Source organism: Solenopsis invicta, chromosome 14 (assembly GCF_016802725.1).
Source record: "Solenopsis invicta isolate M01_SB chromosome 14, UNIL_Sinv_3.0, whole genome shotgun sequence".
NCBI lineage: Eukaryota > Metazoa > Arthropoda > Insecta > Hymenoptera > Formicidae > Solenopsis > Solenopsis invicta.
The window spans coordinates 973,325-990,086 of NC_052677.1; the positions used below are offsets into that span (position 1 = coordinate 973,325).

Consider the following 16,762-nt stretch of genomic DNA (forward strand, 5'->3'; position numbering starts at 1 on the left):
GTATCCATACAGCACAGAAAATTGCAGCAATGTTGCAGATTGCAATGTAATATTACGGAGACATTGCAGAAACCTATATTAACAACATGCCTGCTACGTCTCATGGCATATGCCAGTAATATTCCGGAAACATTGCAATATCATAATTTTTTAATATTTATATCAATAGACAAAATAGGTCCATATATGAAGAAACCTCGATTTACAGCCCAATAAGCAAACAATATTTTTTAATTGTATTTTTAATAAAAATTTTTTCATATTTAATTTAATTATTGTATTATATTGATATATATTTTTTAACCCATACAGCACGAAAATTCCAGCAACATTGCAGCAACGTTGCAATGTTGCAGATTGCAATGCAATATTACGGAGACATTGCAGAAACATAAATTAACAATATGCTTGCAACATCGCATTGCATATGCCAGTAATATTCTGGAAACATTGCAATATCATAATTTTTTAATAAAGTAATGGCAATAAAGAGCCAAAGCAAAATATTCGCGTATAATAATATATTAATTTAATTCATCCATAATATTATAGATGAATTAAATTAATATATTATTATACGTGAATATTTTGCTTTGGCTCTTTACTGCGACTACTTTATTAAAAAATTATGATATTGCAATGTTTCCAGAATATTACTGGCATATGCAATGCGATGTTGCAAGCATATTGTTAATTTATGTTTCTGCAATGTCTCCGTAATATTGCATTGCAATCTGCAACATTGCAACATTGCTGCAATGTTGCTGGAATTTTCTGTGCTGTATAGGGTTTTTGTTTTTCCTCTTCTTTGCCTTTAAGTTCTACTTTTCCTTTATTTTTTACTCATTATTCTACTTTTGACCTTTCCTTCCCTTTCATTACAATTTATTAACTTATTTTAATATTCTATTTTATTTTCTCTTCAAATAGTGTGTACCCCTTCTCCGAACCCACACCCTCGGGATCTGGGAATAGCAGCTCTGAATCCTTTTAGCATCAAGAAGCTGGAATCTGCAAATCCAGGATTTCAGCATCAAGAAGCTGCGCAATAACCTTCTGCGCAACTTAATGCTGGATGCTCGACGCACAACACTTGCATGTAACTGCACCTTAACTTCCACCACGATTTACAACTGTTTACAACACTTGCGTCGCTGTACTTCGATGGTATGACAGATTTCCTAACCTAAATAATCGTCAACTTTAATGATCAATATCTCGTTTCGCGGAGCAGACCGACGCTTATTTCTGTCAGATTTTTGTTTCGTGCAAAAACGTGTCCATTGAGCTTAAATTTTTCAAAATCAGTGCTGAATTAACTCTTCTAAACAATTGTCCAATAATTTTATAAATTTCATGTTCATATGTGATGTACATGCATAACTTAATGTGTATGTATATATATAATTTTAATTATTATTGTTTAATTATTATTTTAATAGTTTTTTGAAAAAATCATTTACTGACAATTGTTCGGCAACTACTGCAACAACTCTGTGAACTTTATACTAAAAATAAATATACAGAGAAATATATATTATACATACATTACAAAATGTTTTCTTTAGATACAATTTCTTTTCTTTGTAAAATGTATATTATATATAATTTAAATTTTATATATATATAAAATTTATACATACACACACACACACACACACACACACACACACACACACACACACACACACACACACACACACACACACACACACACACTGTTGTATATATAATATAATATAAATTACATTTAATATACAACAGTACATTGTATCTAAAGAAAACATTTTGTAATATGTGTATAATATCCTATATTTCTTTGCATTTATTTTTTGTATAAAGTTCACAGAGTTGTTGCAGTAGTTGCTGAACAATTGCCAGTAAACAATTTTTTAAAAAACTATTAAAATAATAAGACAAAAATAATAAATAACAAATTATTTGCTACTATACAGATTTTATTTTTATACAGATTTGATTAAAACATTTTTGAAAATATAATTATTTCTCTAAAATTTAGTTATCTTTATTTATTTATTATTTGGCAATGATGACTTTCTATATTTGTTTTTTGTACAATTTACATTATACAAGATTATTTTCATTTATGTATATATATGTGCTTCATTTTACTGCAACAGGGATATTGCAACAAATGTGAAAAAGATGCTGCCAACAATATCGAAAGACTCTGAGATTAAAGATGGAGAAAGCAAGAATTTAATTAAAATTGTAGAACGACCAACATTCATATTGAAGACTAGAGAAGGAGAAAATAGAGCTGTTTCTCCGAGTCAGCGTAATGGCCATAAGTATAGTGTTTTATAATTATAACTATTAATTTACGCTGAATGTCCCATTTTAGTGGAAGTAGCCAAATATATTACAAAGAAAGTATTTTAGAAATAAATTGTATGAGTTTTAGAAGAAAATTGTATGAAAGAGTTTGAAAGAAAATAAATTATATTAAAATTATAAAAATAAAAAAAAATATTGTAAATCATAAAGATTGTTGTTGGTTTTTTAAATAAAAATGTATTATTTTTTAAATAGATGATTTCTCAAATTATTCTGTATATAAAGGTTTTAAACTAAATTCATCAAAACAATGAAATTTTTTATGCTTTAGTTTAATATATTTCAACATAGAATGTAATCTTACTAAACTATTAATTTTTTGATATTAAATTTGAACACTTTTATGTATACACAGAGTTATTAATGCCTAACCATCTTAAGTTAGCAGTGTCCTGGGTTTTCTGTAAATGTATTTATCATCATCCTAAATAAAAATGAGAATTGTGCTAACTTTAGATGGCTAGGCATTTAATGACGCAGTGTGTACAATAATGTGCTTTCTTTACATTAATTGATTTATTTTATTCTGTATATAAAAGTAGAATTGAAAGAGGGACTAATGAGAGTTGAGACATTGATGTTGGTGCGTATATTTCTGAGTTTATTTAAAATGAATTCAAGGACGTTTTGACCCTGTTTCGGGTCATCTTTATCAAAGAAAGTCGAAATCAAACAGCTTCCACTTCACCTGGCATGGTCCTAGTTCTTAACGAGTCACAATCGGATGGTCATCCGAGCAAAATTGAAATATACTCACCAACATCAGCGTCTTGACTCTCATTAGCTCCTCTTTCAATTCTATTAATTTTCGAGAGTGTTTCCATTTTTTCATATAAAAGTATTAAGTCAAAAATATAATTAGTTGAATAGTTTTTCGAATAGTTTTATAGGTATTTTATATTTATGTCAAAATATGTAACAATAAAGTGTAAAATATTTTAAATTATTTTTGATATGTCTACTTTAATACTTTTATATGTAAAATCATTAGAGAATTATATTATGTAAATGATTAGTTATTTATTATGTGAAAAATAATTATATTATATAAAAGATAATTGTTGATTTTAAGGAAGTCATCTACCATAATCTTATGTACTGTCAAAGATACTCTCTTGAATGCTTTTCAGAAGATTTAAACCATCGCTCATAAGTTATTAAAGGGTTCACATATACCTAAAAGCACAAAAAATAATCTTTATATTCATGAATTTTTTTTCTCCAAATCTATTAGAGGTATCAAATCGGGGTACTAATGTTTTATGTATAGTTTTATTAATAAAACGTAATTTTTTAAATTAAAAAGTATTAAATTAAAAAATATTAAAAAATTAAAGAGAGTTTATTTTCGAAACTGTGTTTTTCAAATCGAAACCAAAAATATTTTGCAAAACAAATGGATATATCTGATTGAATGGATATATCTCTTCAGATTTTTTTCTATTTATTCAGCATGAAAATTTACACTTTTTTTAGATTTCAATATTTTTTTAACAGCCAAAAAATCGATTTTAATTTTAGGTAATAATGCGGACTCTTAAATTCAGTTAAGCACCATTTGCAATAAACGCGAATTTTAAAAATCGGCTTTAAAAACTCAAAAAAAATTAGATTTAACTATATATTTTAAGAATATAATTCATTTTTTGTGTTTTGGATAAATCGTATAGATTCTACAGTCGGTACCGCGAACAAATATAGCAACTAACATACCAAAGGCGATATTTCTTTAATAATTCAATCTGTAGCATAAGTAGCACATTATTTGTATATTTGCTCGTATTTATATAAATCTTTTTAATCTTTTACTTGAACTTTTATCTTGAAAAAAATATAAACTAACCTAACTCAAACCAAATTTTAATTTCAAATCAAAAATTGCTTTGCGTGGAAAGTCGACAATCTATGTACAATTGTAGATCTTATTTTACTCTGTAAGCAGATAACTATGAAGTGGATCTTGCTTCTTATGGAAAATCTAAAACCCATATGGAATAAATATAGACTTTATTTCACCCTTTATTCTAGGTTTTTGAATTATTTTTCTTGCGAATCTTTATTTTTTAATAATTAATAACTTTTCATCGAATAATGAACAATAACTAAAATCTGGAAATCACTCAGAAGAGTATTTTTGATAACATGCCAAAATAATCGAAGGTGATTTTCCTAAAGTCAATAATGATCAAAAATCATAATTCTTTTTTCTTAATAACCATCGTATTATTTTTAAAATTGATGTTTTTAAATAAATAATTTTTTAATTATTTGTTTCCTTTCAAATTATATTACTTTTATTTGGAATATATATTTTTTAAATATCTTCTTTTTCTGGATATTTTACTGTTTTAAAATAAAACATTAAAGTAAGTCAGCCGGATTTGTATTATGTTGTTTCGTCTGTTATATGTCTCTGTCGTAGTATATACAGTGATATATCCTTGCTAAAGAACAATTCTTCATTTTGGATAGCTGTCTTTTAGATTTATTTTCATAAAACTCAATTTTATTATTTATAAAACAATTGATAAACTTAGTTGTTTAAACTGATTTAGAATCCTGTAGGACGAAAACTCTGAAATTTTTAGATTTATCCCTTGTTTTTTATTTTCTTAAAGGGGTATTTTAGTTTGATGTCCCGTTTTCAAGTCTATTTTTGAGAAGTAATTTTAAGCAAATGGTTAGACCTACAGATTTAATGTTTTATATTTACATTTATTCATCTTTGAAAAAGCATCTCAATTTTTTTCAAAATTTTTTATTGAAAATTATTTTATTGAAATTTTTATAGGAAATATAAATTGTTGAACAAAGTAAAATTTTGCAGTTCTTCTTCATCGGATACCACAATTGCTACCGTCCTGGTCATCTAAAATACATATTTTTTTTTTGTTCTTAATAAATGTGGCTATTGCGTGAACTAAAATAAATTAATTTGAAAGAAAATTGATAAAGAAGCGACTCTTAAAGAGTAATAGTCTGATTTTTACTATAAAATTTTAACATTTCGCAGTTCGAAAAAAATAGTATTTTTAAAGATATCAAACAGATCCTAGTTCACGCGATAGCCACATATGTGCACTATATTTGTGTAAAAAAAAATTTTTTAATTGATCAGCTCAGTAATTTTTGAGAAATCATGGCGCCTGATTTGACAAATGTTGTTTTGAGAAAAACGCGTTTTAAAAGTTTTTAGGCATTTTTGAGGTATTTAATGAATATTTTTAGTAATTTACCCTTAATCAGCTATGCTGTGGGTCGTATAAGAGACCTTCCTCAGCTTCAAAAAATTTATGTTTATTGGTTTTTTCTCGTCTCTTGGCAATTTTTATTTTTTTTGCCTCATATAATACCTGCTGCTCTGAACGTTTGAGCGTTGTCGCTGATATCGGCGAGGATTTTGGAATTTTGCTCGATTTTTAATTACATTAGGCCCATTATTTGCAAAATTGAATAAAATCCTTTATTAAAAATGTAAAATTGAATAAAAACCTTCATTAAGAACGCAAATGATCAAAAAAGTTACAATTTCCATCATCTTCTTCCCGTAGTGTAAATGTTTACGTGCAATTGTCCAAATTAATGAATTTAAACTTTCATTATTGTTTTGCGTATATGATCTGAGTCATCGCTGTAATAAATTATCATTACTTAAGTCTTCGTATAGTAACACTACTTAACATGCCAACGATGCGTTTGCGGCATGGGAATCTTTGTATATATAATACGGCGGGCTATATGGAGCCTGCGTCCTTTAAATATTTATAACTTTGTCAATTTAATGAATTTTGTCTTAATATTTTGGGGCATATTTTTAAGATTCTAAATTATAAAAATATGAAAAAAGTCGATTTTTTTGACCCGTCAAACTAGAATACCCCTTTAAAGAAAATATGATCCTGTAGTTATATACGATATGCTAACATAAACGTTTTTTTGCAGAAAAGATGCTGATGTGTCTTCGGCAACGCCGGTGAAAGTACAAGATATTCACGGTAAGTAATTTATTTAAGTACGGAATAATTCACATGAAATATCCAAAAACCAGCGTTGGGCAAAATTTAATCAATTCATTGATTACTTAATAACGATTAAAAATTTAGTTCTCGATTAAAATTTTTTTAGTTGTCTTGAAATAAATTTTAGGCATTAAACTAATTTTTTAATTAATAAAATAAATTTATAAAAATAAATTATATATAATTGTGATTAATTCAGTTGATTGATTGAGGGTGTTCACTATTGAAAAAAATTGGAGAAACCTGGAATTTTCAGAAAATTTAATGTTTACCCTTAAAAATCTTGGATCTCTCATAAAATTTTATTTTTGAATTTTACTTTTAAATTTAAATTTAATTTCTTTCTGAGAAAGTATAAATTAGAATTTTTCAACAATAAATTACTGATGTTGGAAATTGGTGATATTGGTTTCTATCGTTGATTTCTATCATTTACATTATGCGTTCATATCTTGGATATATGTATATGCTGCAGATTGGAACATCATCTTATATGTCAGAGCGTTATATAATTTTTTCAAAAATGTACCAATTCATAGAACTGTATACATTCATTATACTAAATCTAACATTTTTCCACTTAAATTTTGTTCTATAAAATGACTGGAAAATTGTGCAGTAACTCAAAGAGCAATTGATCGCATAATATATTACAAAATTTATAGATGTATAACAAAACAAATATTGAACCAATTGTGAGAATTATAAAAAGATAATTCTAAAATGTATTAAAGATCCTTTATTATGTGCAAAGTTTACTTTTTTTAAATTTTTTGCTTGACGTAGAACATTTTTACAGGAATTCCAGTCAGATACATCTTTGGTTTCTATTGTACATAATGTTTTTTCTCAAATGTTGAACAACGTATTAGAACGTTTTATGAAATCTGAAGTAATAAACAATATTTCACAAGTCTCATTGAAAGACATCCAGAAATAGACAAATCTATGTTAAATTCATTTAACATAATTCATAAACATTCCTTATTGTAAATCTGCGTTGTATGTTTTACTATCTTTCGAATTCTATACTTTTGATAAACTAGACATTTAATATTGTAAACAAATTAGCATTAGTTTATATTATTAACTTTTTGTACTTTCTCCAATTTAATATTTAAATCTTAAATGAGTTTTTTATGATATATTTAAAGAATATTAAAGAGTACGTGATAATAAATTTATTTCAAAAGTACATTAAAAAATTATGTAATCTTATTTGGAATTTTGTTTACAATTCCTAGTGTATTGTCAGGGAATTGATTTACAAATTTAAATAAACACCTTGTTGATCGAAAATAATTAACTACTGCTAATTAAAAAATTAATCATTAATTACACTATGACACAAAATATAATTTTTTTTGAACATTGGAACAAGACTAGTCCTTGCTATAGTTTTTTGGATGTTGAATACTAATCTGTTGTTCAGATTGCTCCATCATGTCACAATTTTTTTAAAAAAGAGGGTCAGTAAAAAGACCTGTTTTTTGGCCCATTTCTTGGACCTCGAATTTCAAACTTTTCTTTATGCCAAATAGTACTATATAATGAAACATTAATCCCAGAAAAATTTGAAGATGAGTATAAGCATGGTTCCGGAGATATAAAGGGTTGAAAGTAATGGTTTCTCATAACACAGGGCGCCGTCTTTAGACTTTTTTCTGTTGTTTGAATAAAAGTTACCATTTCCCATTGTATTTTTGCGCGCTGAACACGAATCTGGTAAGCAAATCGCTATATCACGTCAGATTTCTTAGAAAAGTGTCAAAAATGATCATTTTTACCTCATCAAAAAAAATCTTTTTATCTATCTAAAAAAATATATATATAACGAAGTGAAACATTATTTCTTATAGATTTTTTCGAGATATTTGACTGGATTATTTAAAATGGGACACCCTATGTGTGTGCGTGCGTGCGTGCGTGCGTGCGTGCGTGCGCGTGTGTGCGTGTGTGTGTATGTATGTATATATAGGGTGTCGCAAAATATTCGTTCATGCTTTCGTAGGTTGATAGAGCAAGTCATACTGAGAAGAAAAGTCTTTTACCATTTTTCATTATTCGCAATAGTTACCGAAATAAAAATTAATAAACTTGGCAAATGAGCACGTACTTTACCTACCCACTGCATGCGGGGACCGCCTGTTGGTCGCCAAACTAGGGAGAAGCAGCAATGACTGTTTTACCCGCCTCACCGCGCCGCTTGCCGCGGCTGCCTATTGTTGACGACCGACGAATGGTCTCTGCGTACGGTGGGCAAGGAAAATACGCGCTTATTCGCCGAACTTTACTAATTTTTATTTCGCTAACTATTGCAAATAATGAAAAATGGTAAATGACTTTTCTTCTTAGTATGATTTGCTTTATCAACCCACGAGAGCATGAACAAATATTTTGCGACACCCTGTATATATTACAAGTATATATTTTACAAGGTATTTAAAAAATTAACATGTTAATTTTCTAATACAATATAGAAATGATATTTCAGCAATTCGCACGCTTTCCATGTGTCCCGAAATGAGTACGAGCGTGAAATTCATGGATGAAAATATGCAACTGTGTGAAAATTCAATAGATTTTTTATACGATCAGCAGGATTTTCTAGTTGTTGGTTGTCTAGGTGCTCAGGGTGTTGGTAAATCAACGATTATGTCATTATTAACATCACGTTACTCGTACGTATTACACTTTATTTATCCTAAACTTTATAATATTTTTTATTTAAATACATTATAATTTAATAGTGAATTATTAAATACATTTATTCACGTGTTTATTTATAGTTATGATTTAAATGATTAAATTAAAAAAAATACTGTATTAACTGTAATAGAAATTTATTCAATGTTGGATTTAACTGTTTCACTTATTGAAAAACTAATTTTTTGTGACAAAATTTTTTAATTTTTTGTATATTTTTTTAGAATCTATATATTTATATTTTTTTAGAAAATTTTTTAGATTTTTTTAATACAAAGTAGAATTTTTTCCAAATTTTCTTCGAATTTCCGAAGAAAATTTATAAAATTTAATAAAGTATAAGGATGTACTACGCCTATTTTTAAAATAATGGAAAAATTACAGATTGTGCAGATTACTACATTGCATTTAAAAGTAATACAAAAAATTTGACGGTAACTTTTTCTTTGAATCAAAAATTACTTTAGTAAATAGAAATGTGCTCTAATAGAAAAGTATTAAAACAATATGATAAGAATTTCAATTTTTTATATAAATACTTAGATATTTAATATGATTTATGTAAAGTTTTATCGCAATACAGAGATTAGTTGTTCTTCGTAAATAAACAATATTTGTTTACAAAACAACCAACGAGGAGACTATGGTTTGGTCCTAATGGATTTTAATGATATTGTTTGTGTGAATAACTCTTAAGGCCATGATGTACAAAAAAGACTTAATCAGTAAAATTTAGGCAGTAAGCAAATTGCATTCGAGAATATAAGACCATAATATAAGTAGTGCGCAAATCCAATATGTTGATTTCTTTACTGCATGCGTCTTACTGCTTAAGTTTTTCTGTGTGCCATGATTTTTAGTATGAATATTAATCAAAAGAAGAAAGCGCTCGACCATTTTCGATCAATATTATTAGGAGTATAAATAAGTTTCCGCCGTTTTTTATCAAAAATTGGGCATTTATTGTGAAAGAACGGTACCTAATGTTTTATTCGAAGTATTGTCCATCGCTAGCCACTACTTTTTCCCATCTTTCTGGCAGCGTCGGAAGAATGCTTCATCTTTTGAAGCTATCCACAAATCGACCCAATTTTTTGTATCTTTATATGATGTGAAGTGTTGCTCAGACAGGCCATGCGCCATCGATCGAAACAGGTAGTAATCAGAAGGAACAATGTCTGGTGAATACGGCGGGTAGGGTAAAAACTTCCCAATTGAGTGTTTCCAGGTAGGTTTTGACCGGCGCCGCAACATGTGGACGAGCATTATCATGCAGAAGAATAACTTTGTCGTGTCTGGAGTAGTAGTGGGCACGTTTTTCCTTGAGTACTCGGCTTAATCTTATCAATTGTGTTCGGTAGAGAGCCCCAGTAATGGTTTCATTCGGTTTGAGCAACTCATAATACACCAAGCTGATCTCACCAAATACACAACATGAGCTTTTTTCCATAAATGTTCGGCTTGGCTGTTGATGTTGAAGCATGGCCAGGTGGTCCCCATGATTTCTTCTTTGGGTTATCGTAGTGGATCCATTTTTCATCACCAGTGACTATACGATGCAAAAAACCCTTTCGTTTATGCCTGGCAAGCAGCATTTCACATGTGAAAAATCGGCGTTCAACGTTTCTCGGCTTCAGTTCATATGGAACCCAGTTTGCTTGTTTTTGAATCATTCCCAATGATTTTAAGCGATGTGAAATTGCTGATTGAGTCACTCCTAATGTAAGTGCAAGTGCTTCTTGCGTTTGGCACGAATCTTCATCTAATAATGTTTCCAATTCCGCGTTTTCGTACACTTTCGGCCTTCCGCTACGTTCTTTGTCTTCGACAAAGAGTCAAATTCACCGTTCTTAAACTTGCGAAACCACTCACGGCAACTTCTCTCTTAAGGCAGCCTCACCATATGCTTCTACAAGCAATCGATGCGCCTTGGCTGCAGATTTCTTCAAATTAAAGAAGTAAATGAAAAGCTCCCGCAAATGACGCTTATTTGGCTCAAAACTCGACATTTTTGCACGAAAAAAGATATATGATGTTGATATAAAATCGCTAATATTTTAAGGTTATGTTGTTGCCAGATGTCCAACCTTACGATATAACGTTTTACAACAGACAATTTCAACCATAACATACTAGTGGCGCCATTTTTTGTGAAACAGCGGAAACTTATTTATACTCCTAATAAAAAATCAATATTCAAAAATCCCAATTGTGTAAATAAATTTTACACAACTTAAACAACTTAACCCTTACTTACCATCGTGATTTTTTGGCATCGAAGAACACTTTTGAAGTTCTCCTTGTCAGTTTTTAATAAAGAATAACGCTATACAATTAATGGATACTATTTAAGAAATACATTGTATATAGTTTATTTAATCCTTTGTTTTCTGACATTAGATTCGTAAACAAAGATAAATTAACACATTTGCAAAGATGGATGTAATACATCCTTCTTCAAAAACATCTAAATAACAAATTTCAAGCAAATTTGATTGATTTTGATAATTTTGATAATTTTGATAATTGTTCACCATATTGGATCTGTTATTTTGAATTTTGAATTTTTAACTTTGGATTCAACAATCTCAAAAACCCTCAGATAGTGATTTTAAAGTATAGGTTATTAAGGAGTTACACTACCCAAGCGCGCCGAAAAAAATAAGCTTTTTCGTGAATTTTTTTCTTGAATTCTAGGTGGTGGATCAAAACAAAAATTTAGGGCTTTATTACACATATATTAAAGTTCTCAAAAATATTTTTTATTTATATATGTATAACAAAATGGCGTCGTGGCAGTATAAAAAACAAAAAAAATTTTTTTTGTAGGAGAAAAACGGTGTGCACCGTTGCAGTCCTGGTGTGCCATCTGGAACAAAAAAAAAAATTTTTTTCTTAATTTACAATAGTTTTTCCATAGAAGTACCGAGGATTTTTAATTTTGTTTAAAAATTCACAAATTTGTATGAGTTGAAATTTTTTTTTCATTTTTTAGCAAAAAAATCGACCTTAAATTGTTAACTGCAAACGTAATAATTTATCAATCATAAAAATCGTGTGTACTTCCACGGAAAATCTATTTAAGAAGTTGCAGTTAAAATTTCAAGTCAATCGGACAAAAATTGAGCGAGATACGGTGTACACCGATTCGTAAAACATAGTTTCGAGAAAAACGCGTTTAAAGTTTGAAATCGTATTTGTGATATGAAATTTTCAAAATATGGGCTTGCTGATTTTTTCACCTTTACTCTGCTATCCCAGCTCCATATAGCTGTCCTTCTACATTCGAATTTAGCTCGTCAGTCTCCTTCCTGAGTGCCGTAAGATCCTTCCGAGTGCTTTTTCGGTTGATCGACGATGAGCGGTTGGCGGCTCGAACACGATGTTGGTCGATTTCCATTGCGTAATTATGCAACTCGGGACTAATCTTCAATTCGAGGGTTGATACTACATCTAACAGTGATGAAAAGCCGCCATTATATGTTATGACGGCTACGTTGGTTGCAATATCAACTACTGCTTTGCCGCTAGATATCGCTTTCGGTGCAATCGACCAAACGACAGAGTTCAAACTTTCGTTTGCATTTTGCGTATATCCTCCTAGGCAACGGGAGAGGAGTTCTTCTCTTGTTAAATCTTCGTAGATTTTTTGTACAGCATTGAAAACCAAGAGGGGCATAGCTGGTTTGTGAGTGTACATCTCGAGAGTTTGCGAGGCTTTCGCTCTTTGCCAAGAGCACCAAGAATCGGCTCCTGCGGGGCATTTATCGTGCTGAGGTTTTTCGTCTGTTGAAATTTTGTGATATAATGTAGCGTATATTTCCTTGCGCATATTCTCTACTGAATCAGTATTTCGACGTATAGCCAGTCCGTAGTACACACTCAATTCGTCTATCAATTTTCCAGTTAATTTCCCTCGGCCCCCAAGATTTTTCACTTCTTTTTTCAAATTGCGTAGTCTTGTTCCAAGCCTTTTTTGTACATGACCTATACATTCCTTTTTTATGACGGGAAAATCGCCATACGGCTTAGCATCTTGAATACTCTTATGCGTTTTGCCATCTCCGATGTAGTACGCATACCGAACATTGTACAAAGACTCGGAACGAGAGAACATTTCCACCATAGCGTCGGGCTCCATTTTCCCTGCACTCCTATTGTGATTTGCATTACAGTACTCTTCGTGTAAAGCGTGCCATTCTTCATACTCGGTAGTGTCTTTCTTTTTTCCCCAGTGCTCACACTCCTTGCAATATTTTGACTTCACGCAAATATCAATAACTTTTCCGGAGTACCATCCGATTAAACTTGCGAATCCGTACAGTGAACTGAAGCCACGTTTTCTCCAGGAGCCGTCCCCTGACACTGTCAAACCCTCAAGCTGTACTTTTTCTGTACAAATCTGTTTTTCCTCCTCAGCAGCTTTTTGTAGACATTTAGATTTGACAGCGTCCGTAGCAGTTACAATGCTCTTTACAATTGCATCGTACGATTTTTGAAACACTGGTTTCGGGAAACACATAAACGCACAAAATTTAGTTATTCCTTGCCTTCCGATACCAATTATTCTCATAGCAAAAGTAACACGTCTATTAATATCGTAAGCATGACCATTAATTAATGGACTGCTGTCAATTGAAGTACTTCCGCACTTTTGACACAACACAACGAGCTTGAATCCAAGACCACGCACGCATGATTCCGAAAAAGTAACACTGCCTCCGCACTGACACTTTAAAATTTGTGACAGCATCCCAAAAACAGTAACAAAGTTCAATATCCGGTATCCGAACGTTGCGTCAATTTCGAATTCATGTTCATGGGTTGTTTTTAATTTTTTTGCAAGTCTCGAAACTCCCTCGGTGTCGCTCTCGAAGCTGTGGCGGTTGGGCGGTTTTCTGTTAGAAATTCTGCTCCGACTGGCCCGAGATGGTCTTGTTCTATTTCCTTTCTTTGTGTTATATACTTTTTCACTCATTTTGTTAAATAAAGCACTGAAAAACAACGCACAAACTAAATAAAATGAGCGCGTACGTCGGACTAGCAAGCGATGCTCGTTGCAACGTGTTTACTCCAGTTCTAACGGTTTTTCTGGCGTCCTACGACATCTCCGAGATTTATTACACCATCTATATATATTTTGAAGAACTATAATTCACCTATACCTGCTAAAACTACCGACAGAGCTGTAATACCCTTATAATCCTGTGCGCGGTCGAGCGGCCTTTTTAAACGTTTCGGAGCGCTCAGAGGCGCTTCCGAAAAAAATCTGAAAAAATTATTTATAACAGCCTTTCCACCAAAATTCTTTTTGAACGTCATTTTTAAATAGTTTATACATCATTTAAGCAAATAAACAAATTTTGAAAAAAAAAAAATTTTCTGGGTAGTGTAACCCCTTAACCAAAATTTTATGCAAACGAATTTAATGTCTAAGAACTCCAATTTTTTGGTATATATTTCGGTATTTATTAATAACAAATTATTTATTTAAAATATAGTTCTAAAAATTGATTTATTAATTAGCTTTTAGCAATCCAACAATACCAAATGCTAAAGGAATACATGAAACAATTGATTTATTAATAAACAAAATTGATAGGTGTAGCTCTCAGAGCTACTCCGTGCAGCAAAAAGTTAAAATATAAATAAAGTATTAACACATTTGTAAAAATGGATGTAATATATCCTTATGCTTTTTTTTGTTGAAACTGATATTACTATAATAATTTTATCTTACCTTTAGGTCTAATATTTTTCAAGTCCAGGATTTGTCGCATTACGAAAGTGGTACAAATTGCACTACTGGAATAGATTTCTTTGTAACTAAAAACAGAGTGATATATTTGGATACGCAGCCAATTTTTTCTGGATTTGTGCTCGACTCGACATCCTTTGATCAGAAAAAGGGTACACCTGATTTTGTGAATAACGATTCCAATTTGGAATTACAATCGCTTCAATTTACGGCATTTCTGTTTTCCATATGCCATGTTATCATATGTGTACAAGATTGGTTCGTCGATCCTAATTTAGTGAGGTAATTATGTAGTAACAAATATAGAAAAATCTCTGGTAGAAAAATTTTAATGAAATTTTGATGAAATTTTGAAGAATTTGACTAATTTTCATTAAATTTGATTAAATGAATATGCAACATTTTAATTATATTTTATTGAAAATACTTTTTAAAAAACAGGTGATGTTTTAATGAGAAGTTTATGTGGAACACAGTATTCAATTATAAATTTTATTTTGTTTTCTAAGCAAGAAAGTCGAAATTCTCTTGAAAAAAAAGTTGATAAACTTGTTTCAATAAACTGATTACTGATCAGTAACTGATGATATTTTATCAGTTAACTGATGAAATATAATCAGTTACTGATCAGTAATCAGTTTTGAAACAAGTTTATCAACTTTTTTTTCAAGGGTATAAACCTTTAGAAATATAATGAATCAATTAAATCACTTCGTTTCATGGATAATATTGAGAAAATTGTAAAATGCATGATAACGATATAAATGAAGCAAGATTAGTCTGCAAATAAACAAGGTTAATGGCATAATTAAAACGTAAATTATATTTTGGAATAATCCTGATTGAATTTATATGAGTGTACACGTACGCCCGCACACACACGCACGCACGCACACACACACACACACACACACACACACACACACACACACACACGCACGCACGCACGCATGCACATGCACGCACACAAACGCGCGCGCGCACACACACACACACACACACACACACACACACACACACACACACACTAAATACTAAATATCCATATATTACAAGCATGCTGTTACCATGATATGCAGCTGACTTCGCATTTGATGAGCCTAGTGATAGAACATCGTGTTTAGCACGCTGTGCGAGCATTGTGCAAGCATTTTGCAAATAAAATTATCGGCATTATGCTAACACGTAAATCTATTTGAAAAGGGATCAATTCATTTCTATCTATAATAAATTAATTTTTATCTCGATTTAACTTATTTATCTTTCCCTAATTCTTAAAATTAGAAAAAGATAAGTAATTTAAACCAATATTTTAAAATTAAAATTGACATTGTTAAAAATGAGCATAAGTCTTCTCTATTATAAATAATTGTTACACACAATAAAAATTAGTTAATAAACATTATTTATTCAAATATTTTATATTTTTATAAAACAATATAAAATAAATTCATGAATTATGAAACTTATTACATTTTGTGACACGTGAATTTTTGAAGACTCGCATTAATGTTTTCATTAAGCATATTTGATATATAGAATATAAAAGAAACGTAATTATACTCATAAAATAATTTTATGTCATGCGAGAATATAATATGATATATGTTATATCTCAAATGTAATATTACTTATAATCACTATTGATAAAAATAGCAAATAATTCCGGATTTAATCGACGAACTGGCAAATTATTTATTGGTTAAATTTGTTCGCAAATGTTTTGACTTAAGGTAATGCTGGAGTTGTCCGTGTACGTGAATATTTTTTAATCAGTTCTTTTTATTGAAGACATGGATTGAAAAATTCTTTTACAAAATTAAAGTATAGACAACAACGAAAGGTGCAGATTAATTTGATATAAAACGAAAAAAATTGTAATTTTGTTAGTCTTATAAGTTTAGAAGTTGCAGTATGAGAG

The 16,762-nt window shown here is 30.2% G+C and overlaps 2 protein-coding genes across 4 annotated transcripts in view; one reads left to right on the forward strand and one right to left on the reverse strand.

The window, feature by feature from the left end:
* Positions 1 to 966: 966 nt before the first annotated feature.
* Positions 967 to 16,762, forward strand: part of LOC105206021 (protein SMG9) — a 34,294-nt gene continuing 18,498 nt past the window's right edge. For 2 of the 3 annotated variants that reach the window (XR_005576361.1, XM_039457600.1), the window contains exons 1-5: positions 1,176 to 1,391; positions 2,142 to 2,312; positions 6,301 to 6,353; positions 8,872 to 9,058; positions 14,830 to 15,123. Coding sequence is in view for 2 of the 3 variants with exons in the window: in XM_039457600.1 (XP_039313534.1) it covers positions 2,167 to 2,312; positions 6,301 to 6,353; positions 8,872 to 9,058; positions 14,830 to 15,123 (680 nt within the window). In the remaining variant the exon portion in view is untranslated. The other variant, XM_039457599.1, reaches the window with a different exon arrangement.
* Positions 11,824 to 14,523, reverse strand: LOC113004775. The gene is made up of 2 exons (XM_026139084.2): positions 12,326 to 14,523; positions 11,824 to 11,952 (listed from the first exon to the last, which is right to left on the reverse strand). Exon 1 carries the CDS (start codon positions 14,059 to 14,061, stop codon positions 12,328 to 12,330), a length of 1,734 nt encoding a protein of 577 aa, XP_025994869.2. The 5' UTR covers positions 14,062 to 14,523; the 3' UTR covers positions 11,824 to 11,952; positions 12,326 to 12,327.